This window comes from Acomys russatus, chromosome 3, assembly GCF_903995435.1.
Source record: "Acomys russatus chromosome 3, mAcoRus1.1, whole genome shotgun sequence".
Classification (NCBI taxonomy): Eukaryota; Metazoa; Chordata; class Mammalia; order Rodentia; family Muridae; genus Acomys; species Acomys russatus.
In genome coordinates this window covers 66,714,217-66,739,653 of record NC_067139.1, presented here as the reverse complement: position 1 = coordinate 66,739,653, position 25,437 = coordinate 66,714,217, and the positions used below count along the sequence as shown (strand labels likewise).

Here is a 25,437-nt window from a genome sequence, read left to right as displayed (position 1 = left end):
TTTGATTGCCATAGAAAGTTAATTGCTTCAGCTTTTAAATAGGGCTCAGTGGCAGAACTTTCAAAGCTAATACTTGAAATTGAATGAAGCAGTGTGTATAGAAGTTGCCATAGGAAGGTGAGAAAGTTGACAAAACATGCCAAGAAGCTAGCTGACATGAGCAAAGAAACTCACAAATTCACTCATACAGATTTACCATCATTGGTGACAGGCAAAAGAAAAGCAGCATTTATTTTGAATGAAATTTTCTTATATTCTGTGGAAGTTCTTACTAAACTGTTTAATTAGAAGGAAAATCTAAAATTGGTTATGCCCAATGCTTTAGAATCCTGTCCCATGAAAACTGCACAAGCAGTTTAGTCAAGGTTAATCTTTGAATCTTTTCTTTAGTTTTCTTTCTGGCAAAACTGGGTACTAAACTGGAGAATACATACTGATTGCTAGGCATGCACTCTATTATTGAGCAAATCCTCAGCAGAATTTAAGTCTAGAAAGTAAACAAAGCAGATGGTCACTCATGAATCTCTAAGGAGGCCTTATTTTAGAGCGTTGTAAAGCCTGTATCTCTCTCTCTCACTCTGTGTCTCTGTCTCTGTCTCTCTCTCTGTCTCTGTTTCTGTCTGTCTGTCTGTCTGTCTGTCTGTCTGTCTCTCTCTCTCTCTCTCTCTCTCTCTCTCTCTCTGTGTGTGTGTGTGTGTGTGTGTGTGTGTATCTACCTGTTTACCTGTTTGTACACCTAAAATACACAATTTATTGCAGTTGGTTCTCTCCTTCCATCCAGAGATGGAACTCATATCATCAGGCCTGATGACAAGTGCCTTTACCCACTGAGAACCTCACTAGTCCTCGAAGGCCTGTGTGGAAATTGTATTCTATGAAGCAGAATGTTCATCTTGAGTGTGAATGGCATTAACATGTGACCCGGTCTCCACGGCTGCTGCTTCTCCCTTAGCACAAATGAGTAGCCTTCTCTTGATCATAAGCTGTGAAACAGAGGTATCTGTGTCCTACAGGAATCAACAACAGCAGTTTTAGAAAGGAAAATAAAGAAGTCACTCTCTGTAACAAGGCCCCAGGAAAGGAACATGCGGCTCTGTGCTTTTCTGAAGAGTGACTTTGCCTTCTTGGTGATTGATGGCCTGTCTGTGGGGATGCAGGCTACACTAATGGTGTCAAGGCCTCTTCTCAACAGTGGAAAATGCTGTTAGTCCCAGTGTAGTGGAGGTGACAGAGGAAAGTGCTCACTGAGCTGACACAACCACAGATAGTCTTCTAGCTTAGGCTTACAATAGAGAGTGATGTGTACAGTTGATACTTAGCTAACTCTGCAAATATAAAAGTGGTGCTAGGAAACACAAAACAAAACTTACCCATGATTAGTGATCAAAATTTCTACTTTTATTATTTTTTATACTTATTTACACATTTTATTCATAAGAAGATATAAATTCTATGGTAAAGGATATATGTGCTGGTGAAAAGTAAAATGCTACACTTCCTGGGGAAACAAAGGCAGCATTGAGATTGGAATCTGACCTACATTCAAACCCTAATGCTTCCACTATTTAGCTAGAAGGATGATGGGATGATAACCTGTCTTTTCCACTAGGGCCAGCTGACAGAATGTTCCAGAGCTCCTAGGCAAAGACTTGCCTTATTTCCCTCTTGGAGGAATATGTTATTATCTTTGACACATCACCGTCTGTCCCTCTCTACCCTTACCGTGGGGCCTGACATGGGGCATGCAGATCTGCTTGCTACTCTGCTTTCCTGCCCCTGCCTTCTCTGGGTGATTACTTAGTGTCTTTCCTCCCTAATAATACAGCTCTACGCTCAGGCAGGCAGCCTTTGGCAAACACAATTCACCTATGCTGTGACCCCCTGACCTTATGAATGATATGTAATCAGAAAATCCCACATATTACTTTCCAGACAGAGCAAGCTGTAGCTGGAGTTGCCTATACTTTCTGTTCTCTGCTTTTTTTCTTGAACAAGAAACCTCTGATTCCAGCTCTCTTTTCCTAGCTTGCCTCTCTTGCTGTATTAAATGGGGGATATGTCTCAGATGGTTGTAACAAATGACCCCTTTTCACCTATGTGAGAGCCTATAATCTCATGTGGGAGCAAAGAGGAGCCATGACCATATTATTGTATCACAAGAAAGCCTAATATCCTAACACTGAGTTTAGAAATTCCTAGAGAGTGAGGAAATAAGATCTAAAGGGTTATCAAGGAGCCAGGACTTCACCTACAATCTTCTCGCATCCCAATTCTTCTCTGTTCCAATGGATTATTTTTGCCTAGCATGTCACCAGGGAAATGTCATGTGACACAGGTCTAGCGGTGGAACCTAAGGAGTGACAGCCTACAGTTGCATTAGGAAAAGAAGCAGTTTGTAATGAACAGATTTTGTAGCTGAGTTGGTGGCTTGCTCCACGCTAGAGTGGCAAGGTTTTTCCTTCAGCAGCTGGCAGAGGTCACTAGGACTAGGAGCACTCCCAGAAAACAGAGCCCTTCTTGCCAAACTGGGAAATGCTGCCTCCCAAACAATCATGGGACTGTCTTCACCACACACATCCAAGGTGCTTTGAGGGTTTCAGCTGTGGCGAAGCCACTTATCTTGAGCCAGGGTTGTAATTTTCTTTTAAAAACTTGTTTTACATTCTCTCTCTCTCTCTCTCTCTCTCTCTCTCTCTCTCTCTCTCTCTCTCTCTCTCTCTCTCTCTCTCTCTCTGTGTGTGTGTGTGTGTGTGTGTGTGTGTAAACCCTTGTCCATCACAGTGTGCACAGGGAAGTCAGAGAACTTCCTGCAGTGGGTGTTTCCTTTCTGTGTATGAGTTCTGGGGATCAGACTAAGGTTATCAGGCTTAGTGACAACTGCCTTTGGCAGCTGAGCCTTCTCACTGGCTCCCATTCTGTGATAATGGCCCCTTGTTCCATTGCTTCCAGCCCAGGACTGAGGCTGAGGAGGATTTGAACTGGTTTCAGACATGTGTACCTTGAATTTCAGTGAGTTGGGGAATTAATAATATCTGTGCCTCAGGATGAGGGCTGTTAATAGTGGTGCCTTGTGTTTGATGATTTCTAACAGGTATATTTTCAGCATTGTCCCCACATATAAAAAGGTAATATATGAAGAAAGAAAGACAGTGAGTGTTTTGAATTTTCTGTTTTATAACATCAGTGTCTTTTAATACATCATGTTACATACTAAGAATAAATAATTTTGGTCGAAAGGAAAGGAGATATGGGCTTGATTGATAAGTTTCCCAGTACCTTTCACCTGACAGAATGTCTTCCTGTCACTTATTTATTCCCAAAGCCATGGAAACCTTTCAGTTCTACAAAAGACTCTGTAAATATCCTTCCAAACTTAAGAGTATTCAGCTTAATATTTGGCATATTTTAAAACAAAAATGTTTTAACACCTGCTGGATATAAAAATAACCAAATCACCCTCATCTTACAGAAATTTCCTTGATACCTAATGAGGAAATATTAATACTATACTAGTTTGACTTCTTGGTGACAGAAAACACTTTCGTTTTCCTTTATACCCTCCCTCAACCAATTCATCTTTGGCCTTCCATCAATAAACAAGGGATAACAAGTAAGTAAGTGGTGCTTCAGTGGTGCTTGAGGGTGCTTGAAAACAGCTTATTCTTTTAAGTGGTTTGAATAATTCATCCTGAAGATCTCATTACCTGATGACACTGCAAAAAAATAACTATTTCTTCAGAGAGAGGACATTTGTCAGCTGGATAAACGAGGATGGAGAGTCAGGCTACTTGAGCGCAATTGCAGTCCTCCTTGCTTGTAGGCAGTATGACTGGGCAAAGTTGGTTCTGTGTATGTGCCTCTGTGTATGCCCTGTCACAGTGGGCATGGTTGCCATTTTATGAGTTGCTGTGAGAGCATCTCATCCCTTATATCATATTATCTCCTAGAGCAGTTAGTGCTAAGCAAAAGTCAAGCACTTTCCACACATTGTTAAAAGTATGGATAGTCTAAAACAAATTAGATTGAAATGTTAAAAATATGTAAATTGTACATTTACATGTATGCTTTAGGGGAAACCAGATGGCTTTGGCTTGAACCATGTGTCTCTTGTTCACCCTAAGATCTAAACAGTTCTTGGTACTCACTGGTTTGGGTGAATGAATACCCAATGAACTATTAATTGATTAATTCTCACTCTATTCCTCTTGATGTTTTCTACTCCCTTTCCTGCAAGCCTGAACATCTTCAGGCTGGCTGTTTACTTTGAGGAATAATCAACACAGTCTTCTGAGAAATAGTGTGGTTTATGTTCTGTGTATGACTGAAATAGCCAAATAATTACCTTTTTGTCATGTGCTTTTCATTGATCCTTCTGTATGAACCAAAGCCTGTCAGTGTCTTCAAACTGATAAATAGTGATCACAGTGTTTAGCCTTTTTAATACAGCAGTGTATGTTGTAGTGGCATGTGGGGGCACGAAAGAGCAGAAGGTAGAGATTTTTAAGTAAAAATTGATTTTTTTATTTGTATTTTCAGTCTCCTCAGTTTCCATGAAAAAGCCACATAAAATTTAATAAGCAATTTACCTTCAATACCCAAGAATATAGAGAGGACTTTGCTGGAAAGGCTAGCAACATTTACATTAAAAGATATTTCTCTATCATCCAGAGTGAGGTAACCCAGACTCAGAAAGACACACATGGTATATACTCACTTATAAGTGGATATTAATCACATAATACAGGATAATTACACTACAAGCCTTAGTTTTAAATTCCATGTATCCAGAATCTCATCCATATTTCTGGAGCATGCAGTCAGGGGCTTTTTGTCTGCAGAAGAACATCAGCACAGTCTCGCCCTTTTCCTCATAAATCACACTTTTGCATAGCAACTTTATCTCTCTTAGGAACAATATCCCTGCCTCTGGACTCTCCTGTCTTCGCAGATTTTTAGTACTGTACTTACTAAGAGGAATGGCCAGAGATTTTACTCTGTGCTCTCCCATCGATGATGTTCAAAATCACCAAGAACAAGAAACTATTTTCAGAAAAAAAAAAAAAGTGTACAGACAATGTTGAAAGTACATGTCAGCACAGTGTAATTGGTGAAAAATCGCTGTGAGGAGAGAGGGATAGGTTCATGTTTTAGCAACACTGTAGTCATCTTTCTTCATGAAAGTAGACATCTTATAATTTACATAAATCTTAATCATTTCAAGTGAACTGTAGTCAAGTTGAATTGATGCGGAAGGTAGAGGTTGCTCGAAGCTGAGGGTAGGGAGTGTGGAAGACCAAGATGCATAGCCTCTGACTGCTGTGATGCTGTAGAAACTGGTGGTGGTGATGGTGGTGCAACCTCGTGAACTTAATTAGTACTGGTGAATTAAGTACACAAAATGACTAAGATGTCAAAAATAGTGTTTTATATGTGTGCGTGCATGCATACACTAATAGTAATGAGTCATTATGCATGTGTTTTCTAAAAGGAAATGCCTTTTTCTAAACTGAGAACCCCCAAGAGGAGGTCATTAATTGGATTTGGAAACACATACAGTTTTAGCAATCACTTTTTTGTCTCTCTTACTCTTATTCCAGACAAGTACTTGTGCAACAGGAAATATCATTCAGTAATGTCAAATTTAAAAAGCGAACGAGTACACAATTAAACATTTAAAAGAAGGAAGACACTGTTTGTGTAAATGAGCCCAGAACAGTTTGTTATTTTGCTGGCTACAGGCAGAGCAGTTGTTCAAGATTATCCATGTAGATGAGCACACAGGATAGATGGTAGCACGCCGGCCATTTGTTTTTGATCACATAAGCTGTGAAGTTAAGCAGTCATGAGGCTGGGATGTCTGGTACACTGGATTTGTGTCCTCAGTCTACCCAAAACTTTTTGACCAATGTTTGGTTTTTCCCACTGCACAACTGGATCTGGACATAGGGGGCCTGCATAAACTGTTGCGCCAACCAAGGACAATGCGTGCAGTAAACGTAGACCTGCTCAGATCTAGCCAATGACAGCTCATTCTTCATGGCTGTGGGGATAGCAGGGACTGCCTCTGACATGAACTCTGGTGCTCCGATTTGATCACTTCATCTTGGTGGGAAGGCCTGGCAACACACAGAGGAAGGGGAAGCAGGCTATGCAGATGAGACCTGATATGCTGTGGCCATATAGTGGAGGAGGAGGTCCTCTTCTGTCAGAGGTCTAGGGGAGGGGAATAGGACAGAAGAGGTAGGGAGGGTGGGAATGGAAAGACACAAGTGAGGGGATAACATTCAGGATGTAATCTGAATAAATTATAATAAAAATTTAAACAGATGTCCAAGGAAGAATCATTAATGTGTGTATATGTGTGTGTGTGTGTGTGTGTGTGTGTGTGTGTGCGCACGCGCACGTGCACATGCATGTGAAGCACACTCCATTATAGACTTTCATAGCTTGGTTGGGGGTTTATCCTTCCTAATCATGTAAAGGTCCATATCACTGTATGTTGAGTGAAGAGTTAATTTACAAAGAATATGATAGATTATGAAAAAATATACTAACTTCTTTGATCCCTACCTCTATTAAATTTTTGTTTAGTATATTTTATTATTTATGCATTTTTATAGGCCTTGTGAAAACACATATTAAACACAGTACCAAAAGCTGTTAATGTTGGCTATCTACAAGTTGCATCTCATATGCTAACATAATTAGAATTGAGACGTACTCTATGCCCAGAAGGGTGGTCTTACAAGCACTGATGTCCTTGTTTAGATTTTTTTCTAACCTAGTTCTCTTTTTCTTTCCCTTCTCTCCATGCTGACTTTGATGTAGCAGACCACTTGGGGATTGAATTCATGGGTAAGACAAAACAATCTGTTCCTTAAATATACTGAATTACTTCAATACTGTACCTATTGTTCTCCCCCATCTGGTTATAATCAAAATGTCTCATTATCAGGTGCTATCGGTTGTCAAAAAACCTTTCAGTCCATTTCACACTAGGTACCAGTTCAAAGTAAAAGCCTCAATTACATGCCCAGAAGGCGATGTGTTCAGCATTTCTGAAATTCTGCAAAAATAGGATCTGCCTCTAAGCTTTGATGGTTTCCTCTCATTCCTCATTTTTTTTTAAATCTATAGAATAAGAGTTCTAACAGTTTCTATTTTAGTATATATGTAAATTTCTTAGGACAATATTTCCCCATGTAAAACATACATGGGAGATAACAATTCAAAAATCTACAGAATTGTTTTCTGCTCAAAAACGTTTTCCTCTTAAAATCAGACTGTGTTGGTACATTTTAGTGTTGATACTAAATTATTTTGTAGACATGAACACATTTCCATTAACAAAATTAAAATAACTTTTCCTAAAATATTGTTAATTTATTACACAGTTTTTAAAGTATTAGAATGTCTTCAAAGAATTTTACTTTCTGTATTCATAGACAATTGCATAAAAAATTGGAGATAATTCTGAGTCTATTACAACCTATATAAAACATATGCCATGAAGTTGACTAAGGAAAGAGCCTTAGTAGCAGTGAGTCAGAGAAACTGAGAAAACTCACGTTTGAGCTGTAGTTCTTCCTGTTCTGCCCATTTGTGTCTTAAACTTCATTTTTTCTCTTATATAAAGTAGATATGAATACTTGCTTTTATGTGTTTGTGGGTTGTGAGAATTCAGAGAAGTTTACTTGTACTCAATCATCCATTTGCCTATTCATCCAGACAGTGCTTATCCAGTCTCAGAAAAAAAAAAAAAAATGAAGACAAATTACAAGAGATAAGCTGGACAGAGTTTAGAGTCTAGTAACTTATGGCAATAAAATTGTAAGTTTCTTAATTCTACTCAGGAAAGATGCTAATAGCTTGCACTTGTGGGATGTAAGAAATATGTGAAAAAGCAAGTCTTTAGAATGTTAGAGTGTTATTTCAACAAATATTTGAAATGAATCGATGATGAAGGCTACACTGGGAGATTTTCAAGAATCACCACACACTTCCCTGTTTGTGCTCTTAGTTATGAGGTAGGCTATTATCAAAAAAATGCTGGCAGTGGAGAACAGTCATAGGAGATGCTTATCATCTGGGTACAGACATGTGAGTTTGGGGCATCTTATTTGAGAGAGAATGTGTCAAGTTGGTTATTGTATTGCTGGAAATTCAGAGGGGTGTGGCTTGCTGGCCTCATTTTTTATGACAGCTTCCCTTTCCTGTCTCATCCCCTGACTCATTAGTTCTCTGTTGTTGGGCTTTGTCATCACTGAGAAGGAAGACATCTCAGTTTCTGCATGTTTGAGAAACTGGTAGGTAAGCCAGTTAAAAGACAAGAAGGGCAACAAAACTATGGTTATCACTCAATTAAAGTTTTAGTTCAACCATGGAATGCGTGGCAAGTATGAAAGCAAATTAAGAAAAGATGAAATCAAATAATACTCATAATTGAAATACTTGAAAAAATGCCATGAATAAGAGTTTGGAACCACCTTGTGTATGATTTGAAGAAGCTGTGAGAAGGAAAAAAGTTCAAAGAATGCTTAGGAGAGCGAGTAGCCAAATTGTGAGAGAGAAGCAAACAACTCAAAATGGAGGTCAAGATTTGAGAGTATAAACTTTTGGATCAGTTGTATAAATATATATTTCTGTAACTCAAGGTGAAATTAGAGTTTTAGAATTGAGATAGAAAATGTTTATTATATGCAAAATTCTGAATGCAATGGAAAAGAGTTTATTATTTATAGCTAAGAATATTAGCAGCTAGATAAAAAAAAAAGCCTTATCAGTGTCTCCAAACAAAGATCATCTTATTGCCAGGAAATATTATTTCTTGCCCATGGCAAAGACTAATTTTCACCTAAGTAGTGATTAGGTGACACGAGGTGATTCATTTCTGTGGCTTCAATATATCTTAGGGTTACCTTACTATCTGTCTCTAGCCAGCATATGGGTACAAAGATCACAGTCTTCCTTAAGAGATGGGGTCTGAAATGACTCATATAAAATTTTTTGTAATAGTTTCTTGTCTAAAACTAATCAAATAACTCCACTAATCCTCAACCATGACTAGAAAATGCAATCTTAGACTCTTAAAAAACAAAACAAAAAAGTCAATAAGTTTAGTAATTCATACTGTAATATGAATTTCTGAAATGTTAAAAGAATCAAAACTTTTGTAAGATACATATGTGTGTATATATATATATATATGTGTGTGTGTGTGTGTGTGTGAGTGTATATGTATAAATATATGTGTGTGAGTGTGTGTGTGTATGTGTGTGTGTATTATTTTATTAGCTCTCATTCCACCCTATTCCTTCCTATCCTTTTAACACTTAGGTAGGAGAGAAAGAAGATTAGAAGGGCAAATGGACAAAGACCTTTATGGGCTACATCCTGCTGGTTAGGGATATAGAGTTCTTGAAGGCAAGTCCAATCTTTGTCATCAGAATCTCCAACAGTTCAGCAAAACAGCAAAATATTAACCCAGCAATAGCAAACACAACAGCAAATGCAGCAGCATGAGGAAGCAGGAGCAGCAGCAGCAGCATGGGGGATAGCAGCCACCTTCTTTTTGAACTGCCCTTGCCCCTCTTTGGGCTCTGGAATGTATTCCTTTTTCTGATTCCCCAGAATTAAACTATCTGCAGCTGGCAAATATCACGGTCCTGGTAGTGCACGAGACAATCATAGTTAACGGTGAAGCAGCCCAATATCCCACACATACCTGGGATTCAAACAAATCATATTCACATAACATAACTGGGTTTTAAAAGAAACCAAAACTCTCACTACACAGGAGTACAGATCCACAACTTTATAGGTATAAACAAATTTGAAACAGCTTATTAAAATGGGAAAGGAGAGTTAGACTATTTAGATAAAATTTGAGTTTTGGTTACAGTGTGAGAAAATGGAGTTGAAAAAAGAGACTGAATTGCAATGGATGCTAAAAGATACGAGAAAGGTCAGAGGAGTAAATTTAAGTTAAGCCATGAGCCACAAGCTACAGGAAACAATTAGCATGGCCTGTGTTATGGTGAATATGTCAGTGAAAAGGGTGAGCAGTTGGCACCCCTTCACTTATAGAAACAGGTACTTGGTATTACTCATGTGGGATTATGACCCTCATTGCCCTCTTGAGAAAAGTGAGCAATAGGCCTCATGGTTAAAGACATTTTCAGAGTCTGAGAACAGGTGTTCCATAGCTATTGAACAGAACACCTGTAGACACAGGAATCAACTCTCAGCTGGTGGTTAGGCTGGAGTTTTTTAGATCCCACAAGCAAAAATGGCAGAATGGAAAACAAAACTGATATACAAAGTGCTAATTATCTCTGTTAAAAGAAATAGACTAGTCTCCAACATAACAGGAGACTTCTACCATAATTGACATGTATAGCACAGTGGAACTAAAGTGTATATTGAAAAGCCTACATGAGAACTCATTAGAGGAAGTGCAATTCTTGATCCAAGTAAAATAATAGGTTACTATGTAGTTCATCTTTATGGCACTCAAGCCAAAGTTATAGGAAGTCGTGTAAAAGAGTCAAATCTTAAGCCTAAAATCCTATAGGGAATGAATCCCTAGTGTGTGACTATCTGACTCCTGAAGTAGGTATTACTTTAAAGGGAGGGAGTTGGTCAGAAAGATGAAGCTAGGAGGGATGTCTCATATGCAGGTAGACAATAACAACTATACAGGGTAGTTCGGAGCAGGGTCTACACAATTAGTGAATATACTGTTCAAATACCTCACTTGCCCATTTATACACATTGCTGAATCTGAATATGTAAAATGATATTTGTGACTTTGCAAATAAATATATGAATTTTATTGTGATTATAGAATTGATGTGGGCATAACGTTTTTCATTGAAGGTTATATAATACAATTACTAAATCAACTATAGATAAAAAACTCACATGGAAAGCAGAAGCGTACCCAATATGTATATCAATTTCTTTCTGGTCAGTTTATTGGTAGGTAGAATATTTATTTATGCCAGTTCTATTTGCATGTGTGGATGCGAGATGTGGGAGAATTGTTTAAATGGAATTTCCTTTTAGAGACCTCTTATGTTCGTAGCAAAATAAAATAGAAAATTCAGAGACTTTTTTTGTATATTTCTCACATGTCCATAGCCTCCTAGTTGGTTCAGCTTCCCACAAGAGAAATTCTTGTGTTGCCATGGGTGATCCTGCATGCACTCATCTTCTCCCAGAGTCCATGATTTGCAGGACAGTGGCCTCGCATTCTGCAGTTTAATGATGTGCATATAATATTAACATTAGCATAAACAAGTCACTGCCCTAAACCCCCCACATTTGCCTTTCCTTTTCTCTGCCCTTGACAGTCACCAGTCTGTTGTTATAGCTTTGCTTCTTCTTGAATGTCATGAGGTTGGAATGTTATCTTTCCATACTTGTGACAAGCTTCGTTGCTTTTTTTATACCGCAACTGCCGTTCTTCCTTTCTTCTCTTCTTCCAGCTGCCTCCGTCCCACCCACATTCCTCCACCCTTTCCCCTGCTCACACTGTTAGGAGTCACATAAGAAGACCAAGCTAAGCAACTATAACATATCTACAGAGGGCATAGATCAGTCCCATGCAGGCTCCCTGATTGGCAGCTCAGTCGCTGTGAGCCCCCATGAGCCCAGGTTAGTTGATTTTGTGTGTTCTCTTGAGGTGTCCTTGACTCCTCTGGCTCCTGAAATCCTTCCTTCCACTCTTTCCCAAGATTCCCTAAGCACCTCCTAATGATTGGCTGGCTTCACTGCCTTTTTATTGTCACAATAGTCCAGTACAATTCAATCTATGTGTGATGTGAAATTAGTGTCAAGAGACAGCAATACTTTCATGCCTTTCCATAATTTACAGAAAATGCCGTTTATTGATGAGTAATATTTCATTTGGCAAATTTCCTACAGTTTGATTACTTATTTAATCTTGCAAAATCCCTATAGTTGTTTCAAGATTTGACAATTCTCAATGTAACTTCATGAGAAACAGTCACATGAAAATTTATATATAGATGTAAGCTTTTATTCCTGCTGGATCATATGGTGAAGATATATACTTTTATAAGAAAATGTTTAGCTCTCTTCTACAGTGTCTATACCACATTGCATTTCAGTCAGAAATACTGGAACAGGATTCTTGCACCACTTCCTTGCCAGGAATTAACCACTGTCAGCGTTCTGGATTCCAACAATTCTAATAGTTGTGCAGTGCCATCACATTTTTTTCCATTTGCCTTTTTCTGGCCTTGAATGTGGAACATTTTTTTCAGTATGCTAATTTGCCATCTGTAAATCTTCTTCGGTGAGGTATATGTCAAGAGCGTTGGTGCAGCTCTGATTGTTTTTCATAATGTGATGTTTTAAGAGTTCTTTGCATATTTTGGATAGCAGTGTTTCATTGGCTGCATCTTTTACGATTACTTTCTGTCAGGCCATGGCTTCTCTTTTTATTGTCTTGACAGAGAAATTTGTCTTCACAGAGGAAAAATTAATTTTAGTGAACTATGATGTTATTTAATTCTTTCTTCTGTAGAACTTGCCTTTTGTGTTCTGCCTAAAGTGTCATTGCCACCTAATGTCATTTTAGTTCATTTTTTAGAGGTGTTATAACTTTGCATTTTTCATGTAAGGATATTATTAATTTTAAATTAGCTTTTTTCTGAAGATTAAAACAAACCTATCCACATTGGTTTCATTTGCATGAGATAGCCAGCTGTTTGAAGATCATTTGTTGAGTATGATATTTTCATTCTAGTTGATTCAATCTGTGTTTGTCAATGTCTGGGCAGTCTGTTCTGTCCCATTTAGCTGTCTACCGTTCTCTTGTCAGTACCTTGCTGCCTTGATTACTATGGGTTTTGAGGAAGTCTTGAAGTCTGGTAGGCAGCCTTTCAATTATTATTATAAGTTTGTTGTTCCTCAGAATTGGCCATACTAAAATTTGCTCTTCATTTCCCTAGTCTCTAGGATCAGTTTAAAAAGAGTAACAATATGACTTGCCAGCGTTTGTACATGGATCATATTGATTCTACAGCGAAGGGTAGGAAAACTTGGTTTCTTGACAACGTTGAGTCTTCCTGTAGATATTCTTCATTTATTTTGTTCTTTTAAAATTTTTTGTTATTAGATTTATTTTTTTCATATAGACCTCAGCATGTGTGTGTAGACTTATTCTTAATTGTTTTATCTTGAGGAGAGGTTATGAGTTTAATATCTAATTCTACTTGTTCATTATTATTTATTAACCAGATACTGTATAGCTATATTTATTAGTTCCTACAAAGGATTTTACTGCTGTTGATGCTTCAAGGTTGTTTTATATTTCTGATAATATCATAATAAAAAAGAGACTGTTTTCTTTCTCCCTTCCTGATTACATATTTTCTTTCTTCCTTCCTAATTTACATAATTTTAGCTCCTTGTCTTGTCTCACTTGATTAGTTAGCATTGGCAGTATTGTACTGAAAATTCTGTAAGAGGAATTATGCTTACATTTTTACTCAGTGATATGTTTTTTTGATCTCAGTGAAGGCCTGGAGTTCCTTGTCATTAAGTATAATATTAAATGTAGAGTATTTTTAAATATGCTTTCTGAAATTGATGGTGTCTTCTCAATTCTTAGTTTTCTAAGAGTTTCTAACCATAAATGGTTGATTTTTTTTGTTTGTTTGATTTTTTATTTATTTTATTTTATTAATTTATTCATATTACATCTCAATTGTTAGCCCATCCCTTGTATCCTCCCATCCCTCCCTCCCTCCCATTTTTCCCTTATTCCCCTCCCCTATGACTGTGACTGAGGGGGACCTCCTCCCCCTGTATATGCTCATAGGGTATCAAGTCTCTTCTTGTTTTTAACTACTCTTTCTCAACCTATAACTATGATCATACAATTATTTTTAGATCATTTGATATGAAAAATTATATTAATCACTTTTAAATAGTTGAAACAGCCTTGAATACCTAGGATAAATTTAACATGATAATGTTGTCCAATTTTGTCCTAGGTTACCTTCTTTCTAAACTCTCCCATCTTTATTTGAATGACATTACATTTCTTTTTACTTGAGGCACAATGAATTTCACAATATACCACATGCACATGTTTTAGCACATGTGGTTTTTTAAAACCAAGATTTAATATTAGCATGCCTGCTAATTAGCTTCAAAACTTAAAATCCTCAAAGAGTTATTAACAAATTCCTATTTTACACCAAGGAGCTCCAAACCATATACCTAAACATCCTGCTACTACTTCAGCAACACGTACTTGTCTGAATTACTATATTCCAGATATATTGAAGATGCAAACATATATTTCAATCTCTTAACATCAAAATGCCCTAGGACTGAAAAGAAATAAAGGCTAAATATAGTGAAGTAATATACAGTGCTTTAAAATGTCTTGGGTACAATCCAATAAGATAAAGAAAACAAGAAGCTATTAAATCCATTTGAAAAGCATTAGGGACATGATCCTAAAGCAGAAGGCATTGAGTAGCAACCAAACGGATAAGGATAATTAGTGTTGCCATAATGAAAATTTATACAACTGCTTACTGCTTCCATATTACTCAGAGCTTGCTATTTCTGTTTCACTCTCTGGGTCCAAGGACTGTCTAGCCTGAGAACTAGAGAGAGAAGGTAAATTTCACCAAAAGTAGTTAACCAAAACATTTTTGTGGTTAATTTATTAACTTTAAGAGATAATTATACTATGCAGTAATCTATGCCACATTTAATATCAGTGGAGCTGTCAAAATTCAGGAAGATATTTCTTCAATTAAATTCATGATGTTTTCTTAATGAACCATGTGGGCTTTGCATCATGAAAGGTTCAAAAACAAGTACTAATGTGCAAGGCATTGCCAATTGAAGAACAGAGTTAACCAACACAATTAGGGCAACAATTTGAAGATGTTATCAGATACAGAATTGTATTTGAAAAATTAAAATTATAGAATTGACACTAAACCAACAACATTTTTTTTTTTGGTTTATGACTTAAGCTTTGTTTATTTATTCAATGCTAAAAATGGAAAATTTTTAGGGTCCTTTGTAATAAGTTTATTTCATAGTATGACTATATCTACATATGGAATAACTAAACTATTCTGTTAACCCAAGTGCTCACTAGCTTCCTCAAAATCCAACCAAATCTCCGTATGTGATACATGGCCAAAAAGCATATCAAACTGGCCACACTTAGAAGGCACAATTACTATGAAGAAAAATTTCCCACTTGACAATCACCAAGCTATTCCGTCAAGTGCTCAGTCACAGAACATTTTCTATGTTCACTGGAATTATTTGTTACTTGGGACTTTTTTTCTGACCATGCCATGATGAATTTCATGATCTAAGCATCCAATATGTTTGTATAATAGCAGGTGTATTTCCTTTGGAAACTTGATCAAAACACAGGGAAAAGTTATTGTGTGAAATGGCTTTTATGAAAATGTCTCTCATTTTTACTTGAAAAAATAAAACAAACACTACCTATTGATGTCAAATTTGTTGCTTGACCTTGTTTCAAGTATATCATAATATATTTATATGTGGTGTGTTTGAAGGAATTCTGTAATGACTCTAAATGCCAAGTCACAGAATTTTGAACAAATTATGTTTTTACTAAAATCTTAAATTAGCAACGTAATTGCTTATTTTGAACTTAAAACAAAACATTAAGTTTTCTGCCAGGATATGCACAGAACTATGTTATATTCTAATTATAAGGTATTATTTATATTCATAATTTTAGAATTAACAAAGTTATTATATCAACTTGACCATATTTTAATTAGCCTTCCACAGCTTTTTTATAAAAGAATATTAATATATTTTAGTGGCCACTGAAAATAGTCCTGTAAGAAATGAACAGTAACACTGATACCTAAACCCCACATATACTTAACCATGAAAGAAATTTCAGACCAATCTCCCATATGAACATTGATGCCAAAATACTCAATAAAACCAAGTTCAGGAACATAGTAACAAGATCATCCACCATGATCAAGTAGGCTTCATCCCAGAGATGCAGGGGTGGCTCAACATATGAAAATCCATCAATTTAATCCACCATATACATAAACTGAAAGAAAAAAAAACATGTGATCATCTCATTAGAAGAGGAAAAAACCTTTGACAAAATAACACTCCTTCGTGTCAAAAGTCTTGGAGAGATGAAGGATTCAAGGTGCATATCTATACACAGTAAAGGCAATTTACAACAGGCTAATGGCCAGCATCAAATTAACAGAAACTTAAAGCAATTCCACTAAAATCAAGGAGAAGATGGGATTTGCACTTTCTCCATATAATATGAGAGCAACAAGACAACTAAAGGAGATCAAGGAGATAAAAATTAGAAAGGAGAAAGTTAAAGTTTCACTATTTGTAGATGATATGATAGTATATATAAGTGACCCCAAAATTTTACTAGTGAACTCCCACAGTTGATAAACACCTTCAGCAAAGTGGCTGGATACAAAATTACTCAAAAAAAAAAAAAATCTGTAGCTCTCCTATATACTAACAATAAATGGGCCGAGAAAGAAATTAGGGAAACAACACATTTCACGACAGCCACAAATATATTTCTTGGCATAACTTCAAACAAGCAAGTGAAAAACAGTATAACAAGAACTTCAAGTTTTTGAAGAAAGAAATTGAAGAAGATATCAGAAGATGGAACGATCTCTCATGCTTATAGATCTGTAGGATTAACAGAGTGAAAATGGACATCTTACCAAAAGCAATCTACAGATTCAATGCAATTCCCATCAAAATAGCAACACAATTCTTTACAGACCATGAAAGAAAAATCTTCAGATTCATATGGAAAAAACAAACAAACAAACAAACAAACAAAAAAACCACAGGATAGCTGAAATAGTTCTGTACAAAAAAAAAAAAAAAAAAAAAAAAAAAAAACCTTTCAGAGTTATTATCATGCCTGGTTTCAAGCTGTACTTCAAAGCAATAGGAATAAAAACCACGTTATAATGATATAAAAACAGACAGGTTGATCAATGGAATCAAAACAGAGACCCAGAAATATACCCACATACCTACAAACACTTGATATTTGGCTAAGAAGCCAAAACTATACAGATAAAAATAATAAAAATAAAAATAAAGCATTTGAAAAAATATTGCTGTGCTAACTGGATGTTAGGAGAATGCAAATAGATCCATATTTATCACCTTACACAAAACCCAAGACCAAGTGGATCAAAGACCTCAACATAAAACTAGATACATTAAATCTGATTGAAGAGAAAGTAGGGAATAGCCTTAAACTCATTGGCACAGTAGACAACTTCCTCAACAGAATACCAACAATTAATAAATGGGACCTTATGAAACTGAAAACTTTAGTAAGGCAGAGGACACCATTAAAAGGACAAAACAGCAGCCTACTTAATAGGAAAAGGTCTTCACTGAGCCTACATTCCAGAGAGTGCTGAGATTCAAAATACATAAAGAACTCAAGAAACTAGACATCAACAAACTAAATAACCAAACTTAGAAAATGTGGTACAAATCTAAACAGAGCATTCTCCTCTGGGGAATTTCTAATGGCTGAGAAGAACTTAAAGAAAAATTTCAATGTCCTTAGTCATCAGGGAAAGGAAAATCAAAATGACTCTGAGATTCATTCTTATACCCACTAGAATGGCTAATTTTAAGAAGTCAAGTGGCAGTACATGTTGGCAAGGATAACACTCATCCTGTTGCTGGTGTGAGTGCAAACTTTACAACCACTTTGGAAATAAATTTGAAAGTTTCTCGGAAAATTAGAAATAGTTCTACCTCAAGACTCAGCTATACCATTCCTGGACATACTCCTGTGGGGTGGGGGGGGGGTGAGGGAGTAGCAGGAGAGGAGGGAGGGGAAGCTGCGATCAAGATGTAAAGTTAATTAATTGATTACTTGCTTAATTAAATATGAAAAGGAGGTGGCTGGGTTCTAATTCTGCCCATATGATATTAGTAAGGGTACAATCTATAGCTACTCTGCATGTTATAGATGAAACTATATGGTTTTCCTTTCATTAAACAGGTTCATAATTAGGTGAGTTGAACTTGTTGTTCTACTTTGTGAATTTTCATTACAAATCTAGAAGTGAGAATCTTTCTTTCTCTAAATAATATCTGTGAGTTATAATTATTTAAAACAAAAAGGTCTGTATTGACTTATATACACAATGTCCACTGTCAAAATAAAATGGTAATTTATGGACAAACATTTCATACTGCATTTGCAGAGGGAGTGTAGCCAAAGAGCACAGTTGTGCACACACACTATTTGCCGTGTTAAATCACTTGAAACTGACCTGTGTTAAACTACCATAATATTGAACTTTATGTGCCAGTAAAATTGGGTGATCTTTTAAACTCTCAAGCAAATGCATATTACAGAACCATGTATGTAGTCATTTTAAATGACAAAAATGAAGATCACCTAAGTTTTTCTTATCCAAAGAACAGGAAAGTAGCAGATAGAGAATTCGAGCTAAGATCCATCTTGTACTTGAACTCTTGAATTCTGCAGATGAAAAAGCGATGGGTGTATCCCAACAGGAGTGCTTCTGGGGAACTCAAAGAGGTTTTCCTCCAGAAATGTTTTCAGTGGTAATGCTGGGACTTCAAAGCCATGTTCATTCTGTGAACACAGTCTCACATCACAGTCTGTCATGTGCAAGAATCCACATACAATGTGTATTATTAGAACATTTCTCATTAAGTGCCATGCATGCTGCCAGACTGACTTGGAAAATCATTAAGGAGATGATTCAGTACACTATTCAACTAAGCAAATATCATCTACCAGAAGACATCAATTTCAGGTAGTTGTAGCCTAGTATTCAACAGTAATCTTTTTTTTTTTTTGACCACGGAGATATGAATTAAAATATGAAGCTATATTTGTTATTACTTCTATAAGGTGAAAACTAAACATAGCTGAACATCTATTTATAAGCAAAAAAGTATGAGTTAATAAATTGTCATTCATAGATTTTATGGGAACTGTTGAACTACTAGAATAAGTGGTGCGGTTCACAGAAACACAAAACTATGTTTTTGTTAGAGTAACAATATGCCATTTTCCAGGAAGCCGCTGCACAACTACATTGGTGTTTACTGTGGAGATGGTGAAGTCATAGATTTTTGCAAACCTTAGATTGTTAAGAATTTATGTTATATGCTGAAATATGAGTTATGTCAAATTCATGATAGGAGATTTGAGATAAGAGTTATCTTTGAAGAGTAAAAATTATTCAGGAGGAAGGCTTCCAGTTGCTTCTTGGGAAATGGCATTTGTAAATGGCATAAATTAGCATGTAGCTTAATTGTCATTTAATTATCATACTCCTTGCAACTGTGCCTTTTTCAGATAGAGATAATTAAATTCTAACAGATAATATTGGATTTGGGGATTGTCAAATCTCACACAAAATAATCAGAGATCTTAAAGATGCTCAAACAGATTACATTGACACACCAAATACATACATGGATGTCTGCATGACTTCAGAGAAGATTCCAAACATTTGGGATGGACAAATAAAATGTGAGAAATAAGTCATCAAAGATGTTTAGGTTGTCACAAAAAAGTAATATCCTCAAAGTTGTTAAAAATGGCCTTTTCCTTTTATATCTAATTCTTCCAAAATTTTACTTCAGGAATTAGGGTAAGGCCCTGGGAAAGGGGAGTATGAAAGAACAGAGAGAAAGAGAAGAGAAAAGAAGAGAGAGAGAGAGAGAGAGAGAGAGAGAGAGAGAGAGAGAGAGAGAGAGAGAGAGAGAGAGAGAATGTATTTGTAGATGCAGCAGCCTTAGGGTGAGACTGGTTTTCCCCAGAGGTGGTATGGGTAGTTAGTAGACTTAAAATGGTGCAGCTTATTAAAGTACTGGGATCCATCAAAGATGGCTCCATGCCAAGCCAGAACTCTATGACAAATCATGTACAACACATACCCAAATTCTCACTTCAGTGCTTGGGCAGATTATAAACCAGCTAAAGAAATTCATTTTGGGGGACTGGCTTAATTTAAATTTTGTTTTATTTTTAACAGGATAGAGAGCGGTGTTTTCTAAATACACATAGGATATCAATGTCTCTGGTTTACAAGTGATTGAGTTACTGCTGATGATTTTGGTTTAGGATATAGTTTAAAATGATATAAACACAGAAGAATCTATGTTTTGAATTTTTATTTGGGACTTTTACAAGCTAGTGATATAGGGTAATGCTGGGAAACAGTGGCAGCATATGGTTCTTAAATTCCTAGTCAGGAAGTGAAAAACTGATGTGCCATGGTGTATTTTCACTTTAGACTAACATTCTTTTGTATGTTAGATATTTCAAGTGTATTTAAACACATGCTATTCTTGATATATGATGGATCTAGTGGGCCAGAACTCCATTGTAAGCCAAGGGCTACTTGTATCTCTCTCTCTCTCTCTCTCCCTCTCTCTCTCTCTCTCTCTCTCTCTCTCTCTCTCTCTCTCACACACACACACACACACACACACACACACACACAAACACATGCACACACACATGTCCTTGGGTCAAGATGTTGGAATACTGTTCTATTTCTCTCCTACAGTTTCTCAAAACCTTTATATATGCTTGTGTCAACTTATGAAACCTAGAGAGAAAAGTGAATAACATTTTTTTCTGTAGAGAAAATAATTAGAATATTCCTGTAGTTGGAAGATAAAGAAAAGAAATATAATAGAAAGTGAAAAGGAAGAAAGTGAAAAATAGCAAGATGGGAAAAGGGTTTGGGGAAAGTGGCAAGTTCCATGTAAATGAATGAACACATATGTGACAGGATGCTTTTTTGACATGGTTAAACAAGAGGACAGATCACACTATATCAACTTTGCCTGCTTTGAGAAGAAAGTGTCATCTTTTTTTTCTTGTAAAGGAAAGCTTTCTGAGATTTCAGGAAGAGGACTTACGAAATGTCCCTAGAGCACATTATTGTGTTTTTAGCCATGTGTAGGCAGAGTTTCAGCAGATTGGCCAACTATTCATCAAACACTAGTTGCTTGGGCAGCTCTGTAGGAAACATGAAGGCGAGTTTTGATATGGTCTGTATCAGATGCAGATTAAATAGCCAGGATAAAAAGCCTCGGAAGCAACAGGACAAAGCGGGGTCCACACAGGTAGATATTGAACTTTAGGGAAAAAGCAACATGTCTATCTGCAGGCAGAAGTGGAAGCATCTCAGTGCAGATGTTAGAGTCAGGACCAGGATTAGCTAATGGGCAAATATGAGTTTTTCTAAGCAAATGTAAGGACATTGGTTCATATTAGCAAAGGAAAGAACACTATAATTCTATAATTAAGTTACATGGAATTGTGTTTAACATTTAATTAAAATAATGTCATTTTGTATAAAATTTCCTGGTGCATTTGGAGTGAAATCTACACACTATAAACGACCAAGTTTAGTCCTTCATGGTCTGGCTTTGCAGGCCTCCATGACTGCCACCACCATGTTATTTTTCTTTGCTTCTTCTATCTGCCTCAGGGTCTTTAAACTGTAATATCAGGATTTTATAATATTTACCTGAATGTGCTTGGCTTCTTTCCAAAATAAAAGAATTTAACTAATTCCCAAGATGCTTAGCCTCTGACTGTGGTTCAGGATGCTCTTCCTCACAGGAAGCAACCTCTTTCCTTCCTCTTTTATATTTCTTACTGCCATAGATTTGCTTGTTCATTGTCCTCTTTTAAGCTTCTCCTTGTCCTTTAATAAACTCAGAGAATCACTTGTCCTAGAAAATATGTGAAAAATATCTAATTAATAAAATGGCTCCTTCCCTACACAATACCACCATCATACCTTGCTTTCTCTTTCTAAGTTACTATCATTTTCAAATAGCTTGTTCATCAGATTCTCCATTAAAGAAAAAAACTTCTATGAGAATTGCAATAAACTCTACTATTGTTGCACTTTCAATATTCAACATTTCTCCATATATTGAATATTAAGTCTACCATACATGCACATGCTTGGTTACAGTTTATTAACATATAATTAGTTTAAAAATTATCAGGTTTAACTTACTTAACATGTAACTTTTGAAGAAAATCATCTAATATGTAAATGAACAAGATAAAAAACCCACCATTTTCCGATTAAAATTTTTAGATTTTCACATACGATTACTGGATTTATATCACTTCCACCGGTTCCTCTCTTCTAACTTTTCTTGTGTCCCCCAATTCCTCAAATAATTGATGCCTTCTTCAGTTAAAAGGCACCCCACATTTCCTAACAGTCTTCCCACTGGAAAACTTAAGTTATGAAATAGCAGAACTTCTCAGTGTTCAATTTCCAGTCCCCATGCTAAACAGAAAAGGTCAGTCAATATTGATTGAATTCATTCTTTTAAAATATATTTAAATATTCTGAAGGCTCCCTTAATCTTTACTTTGCTAAGATGATGAAAGAGAAAGAGCACAGGTGAAACACCAGCCAAACACAAGTCCAGGTGGCTTAATTTAGCTTGTCTCTCAGAAACGTAGTTCTTTCTAGCTATTTCTCCTCTTCATTTTCACATTGAAAATGTAACATTCATCTTGAGGTCTTTAATCCACTTGGATTTGAATTTTGTGCAAGGTGACAAATATGGGTCCAGTTGCATTTTTTTACACATAGACCTCCAGTTAGACCAGCACCATTTGTTGAAGATGCTATCCTTTTTCCATTGAATGGATTTGGCCTCAAGGGATAGGATAACCATTGAGATGTAACAAGAATAAATTAATAATAAATTTAAAAAAAGAAAATGTAACATTCCTCAAAGTAACAAAGGGCTTCTCCAAGTCACAGTTTGCAGTTCATTTAGCAATACTGTTTGGCAATGTGTTTGGCATCAGTTTTTCCAATAGTACTGGGCTTAGATGAAAATGTCAAGTGAACTTAGTTTCTCAGTTAGGCTGGGTTATTCATGTATTTGTGTGAGTATAGAAGCAGAACACTGCTGTGTTAATGGTGAATGTCATATAGACTCCGAATATAGGCAAATCCTATAAGTATTCACTTTTTCCAAGTACCTGGAGGAGGGAACTTACTGTTGCTCTCTTCTACCCTACTGTGGGGCACAGTATGCGTTTTCATAGACATTGTCTCATTTTATATTTCAATGTCATCATGAATGTTAAACATGAAATGCATGGAGTTAGCATCCTTTGGGTGGGTTTGGCTTTTGTATTGGGAAAACTCACATTGTACTTATTTTACTCTCCCTGGAAATACTAGATTGGGTAGAGTCATTGATATGTATGCCAGAGAACACTCTCTCTCTCTCTCTCTCTCTCTCTCTCTCTCTCTCTCTCTCTCTCTCTCTCTCTCTCTCTCTCTCTCTCTCTCTCTCTCTCTCTCTCTCTCTCTCTCTCTCTCTCTCTCTCTCTCTCTCTCTCTCTCTGGACTGTGTGTCTGGTGAGAGAGGAAGGCTTAAGCATGCAAGAAAATATTTTGTTCATTGTAAAGATAAAGAAACTAGGCCATTAGAAGTGAAAGCAACATGTTCAACTTGACAGTGTAGAACAGGAAACATGATGGTTACCAGAATATCTCCAGAGCCCAACCCCTCCCTTTTGCCCTCCCTGAGCAAAAGCTGCTATTCATTTGTCCTCTCTATGCTCAGCCCCAAACATTTGAAGCTAAAACAAAATGTGCTCAAATAATGCTTTACTTGTAGGAATTGTTCTGTGAGTAAGGTTGCCTGGTTACCAAGAAGAGACTTGATACCCTATGAGCATATACAGGGAGAGGAGGTCCCCCTAAGTCACAGTCATAGGGGAGGGGAATAAGGGGAAAACGGGAGGGAGGGAGGAAGGAATAGGAGGATACAAGGAATGGGATAACAATTGAGATGTAATATGAATAAATTAATAAAATATATTTTTAAAAAGTAAATAAAACATGTAATATGTGTTTAATTTAATTTCTAGCACACAGTATGCTTAGGATAACTAAATTTCATATTGTAACAGAGCACATCTATACCAAACATACAAGTTATGTACATTAAATTCAACTTGGGGTTGAGAATTTTGTCTGGCAATCTTAGTTCTAGAGCAATGAGCTCACGTGAAAACTATCTCTGTTACGATCCATTTCTGTCTCTCTTCCACGCCCTCACTGAAAGATGGCTACAAGTGGCTCAAAGGAGAATTAACAGACAAAAGACAGTAAGAATAAACACACAGACTGAAGAAGGCATTGGAGAAAGAGTGTGCTGCACATGCAGGAACAAGAAGTACATACAAATAATACTAAGCCATTCCAAATTACCTCCTGTCAGCGCTGCTTGCTTAATAAGGCAGATGCAGCCTGTAAGCTCATTGGTCTCCAGCACACTGAATACTGTTGTCAGAAAAATTGATGAAGTATTTGAAAGCCAAGTGCTTATTGTTAGTAAACTAGCTTAATATCTCAAATATGAATGCTTCAAAAACAAAAACAGATGACAGCACACAAACTCAGCTCATCAGCCGTTGAGAACAAAAGCAGCATTTAATGTAGTAGAAGATGAGGCTCAGGGAGATAGTAATGAAGTCATAACAGCCGTGTCTTTATCCATTCACCACAAATTTTCTTCCTATTACATTCAGGCTGCTAGCTTCAGTCAGAAACATGCTTTTATGAGAACATGAGGCCTTTCTTCCTTACTAGGAAAACCAACATAGCTTCCACAGCTGTCCCTATAACTGCAGTAGTAGAGTGCGTCTGTCCTCGGTAGATGTCAGAAATGGGAGTGCTATGACACTCAGCAGTGTGAGTTTGTGTACATACTTTGAAACCAGGCCAATAAACATCAAGTTTTGATTTTATCACCTATATTTTATGAGACACACAACTTGTCTGCCTGGATGCCTTCCTATTGAATTATGTGCCTATCTTTCTATGCATCTGGATCAATATCTACCTATAATTTAAATTTACTGGTATGAATATTGGTATTATAATACATCCTACATCTATTTCTTGACATATATTTCCTTATATTTTACTGTGTATTAGTGTATTTTGTAAGCCCACCCCCCCTCTCTCGCTACCCCCCTTCTTTCTCTCTCTCTCGTGTGTGTGTGTGTGTGTGTGTGTGTGTGTGTGTGTGTGTGTGTGTGTGTGTGTGTGTGTGTGTGTGTGTGTGTGTGTAGAAATCTTCCAGGACAGATTCAACTGACCATTTGCTTGTGAGACCCCTTTGGCACTTTCCTGTAGTACATCTCTGAGGAGGTCCTAGATAGCGTCATCTAGGGGCATTTAGAGGTGCAGTAGAGGAGACGGAAGCATACTCAGATGGGGATGCCTGCCTCTCCTGTAAGTCTGTATGGAACCTAATTTACCACCAACCTTAACCACAGAAAAATAATCCTCT

General features: G+C 36.7%; 1 protein-coding gene across 7 annotated transcripts in view; it reads left to right on the top strand.

Annotated features, from left to right (window-relative positions):
* The window catches only part of Nrg3 (neuregulin 3), a 1,024,516-nt gene that overhangs the window by 904,469 nt on the left and 94,610 nt on the right, over positions 1-25,437 (top strand). For 4 of the 7 annotated variants that reach the window (XM_051142196.1, XM_051142166.1, XM_051142182.1 and 1 more), the window contains exon 4: positions 6,829-6,855. In XM_051142196.1, the coding sequence (XP_050998153.1) occupies positions 6,829-6,855 (27 nt within the window). The remainder of the gene's footprint in view (positions 1-6,828; positions 6,856-25,437) is intronic. The other 3 variants (XM_051142204.1, XM_051142187.1, XM_051142174.1) reach the window with 1 other exon arrangement.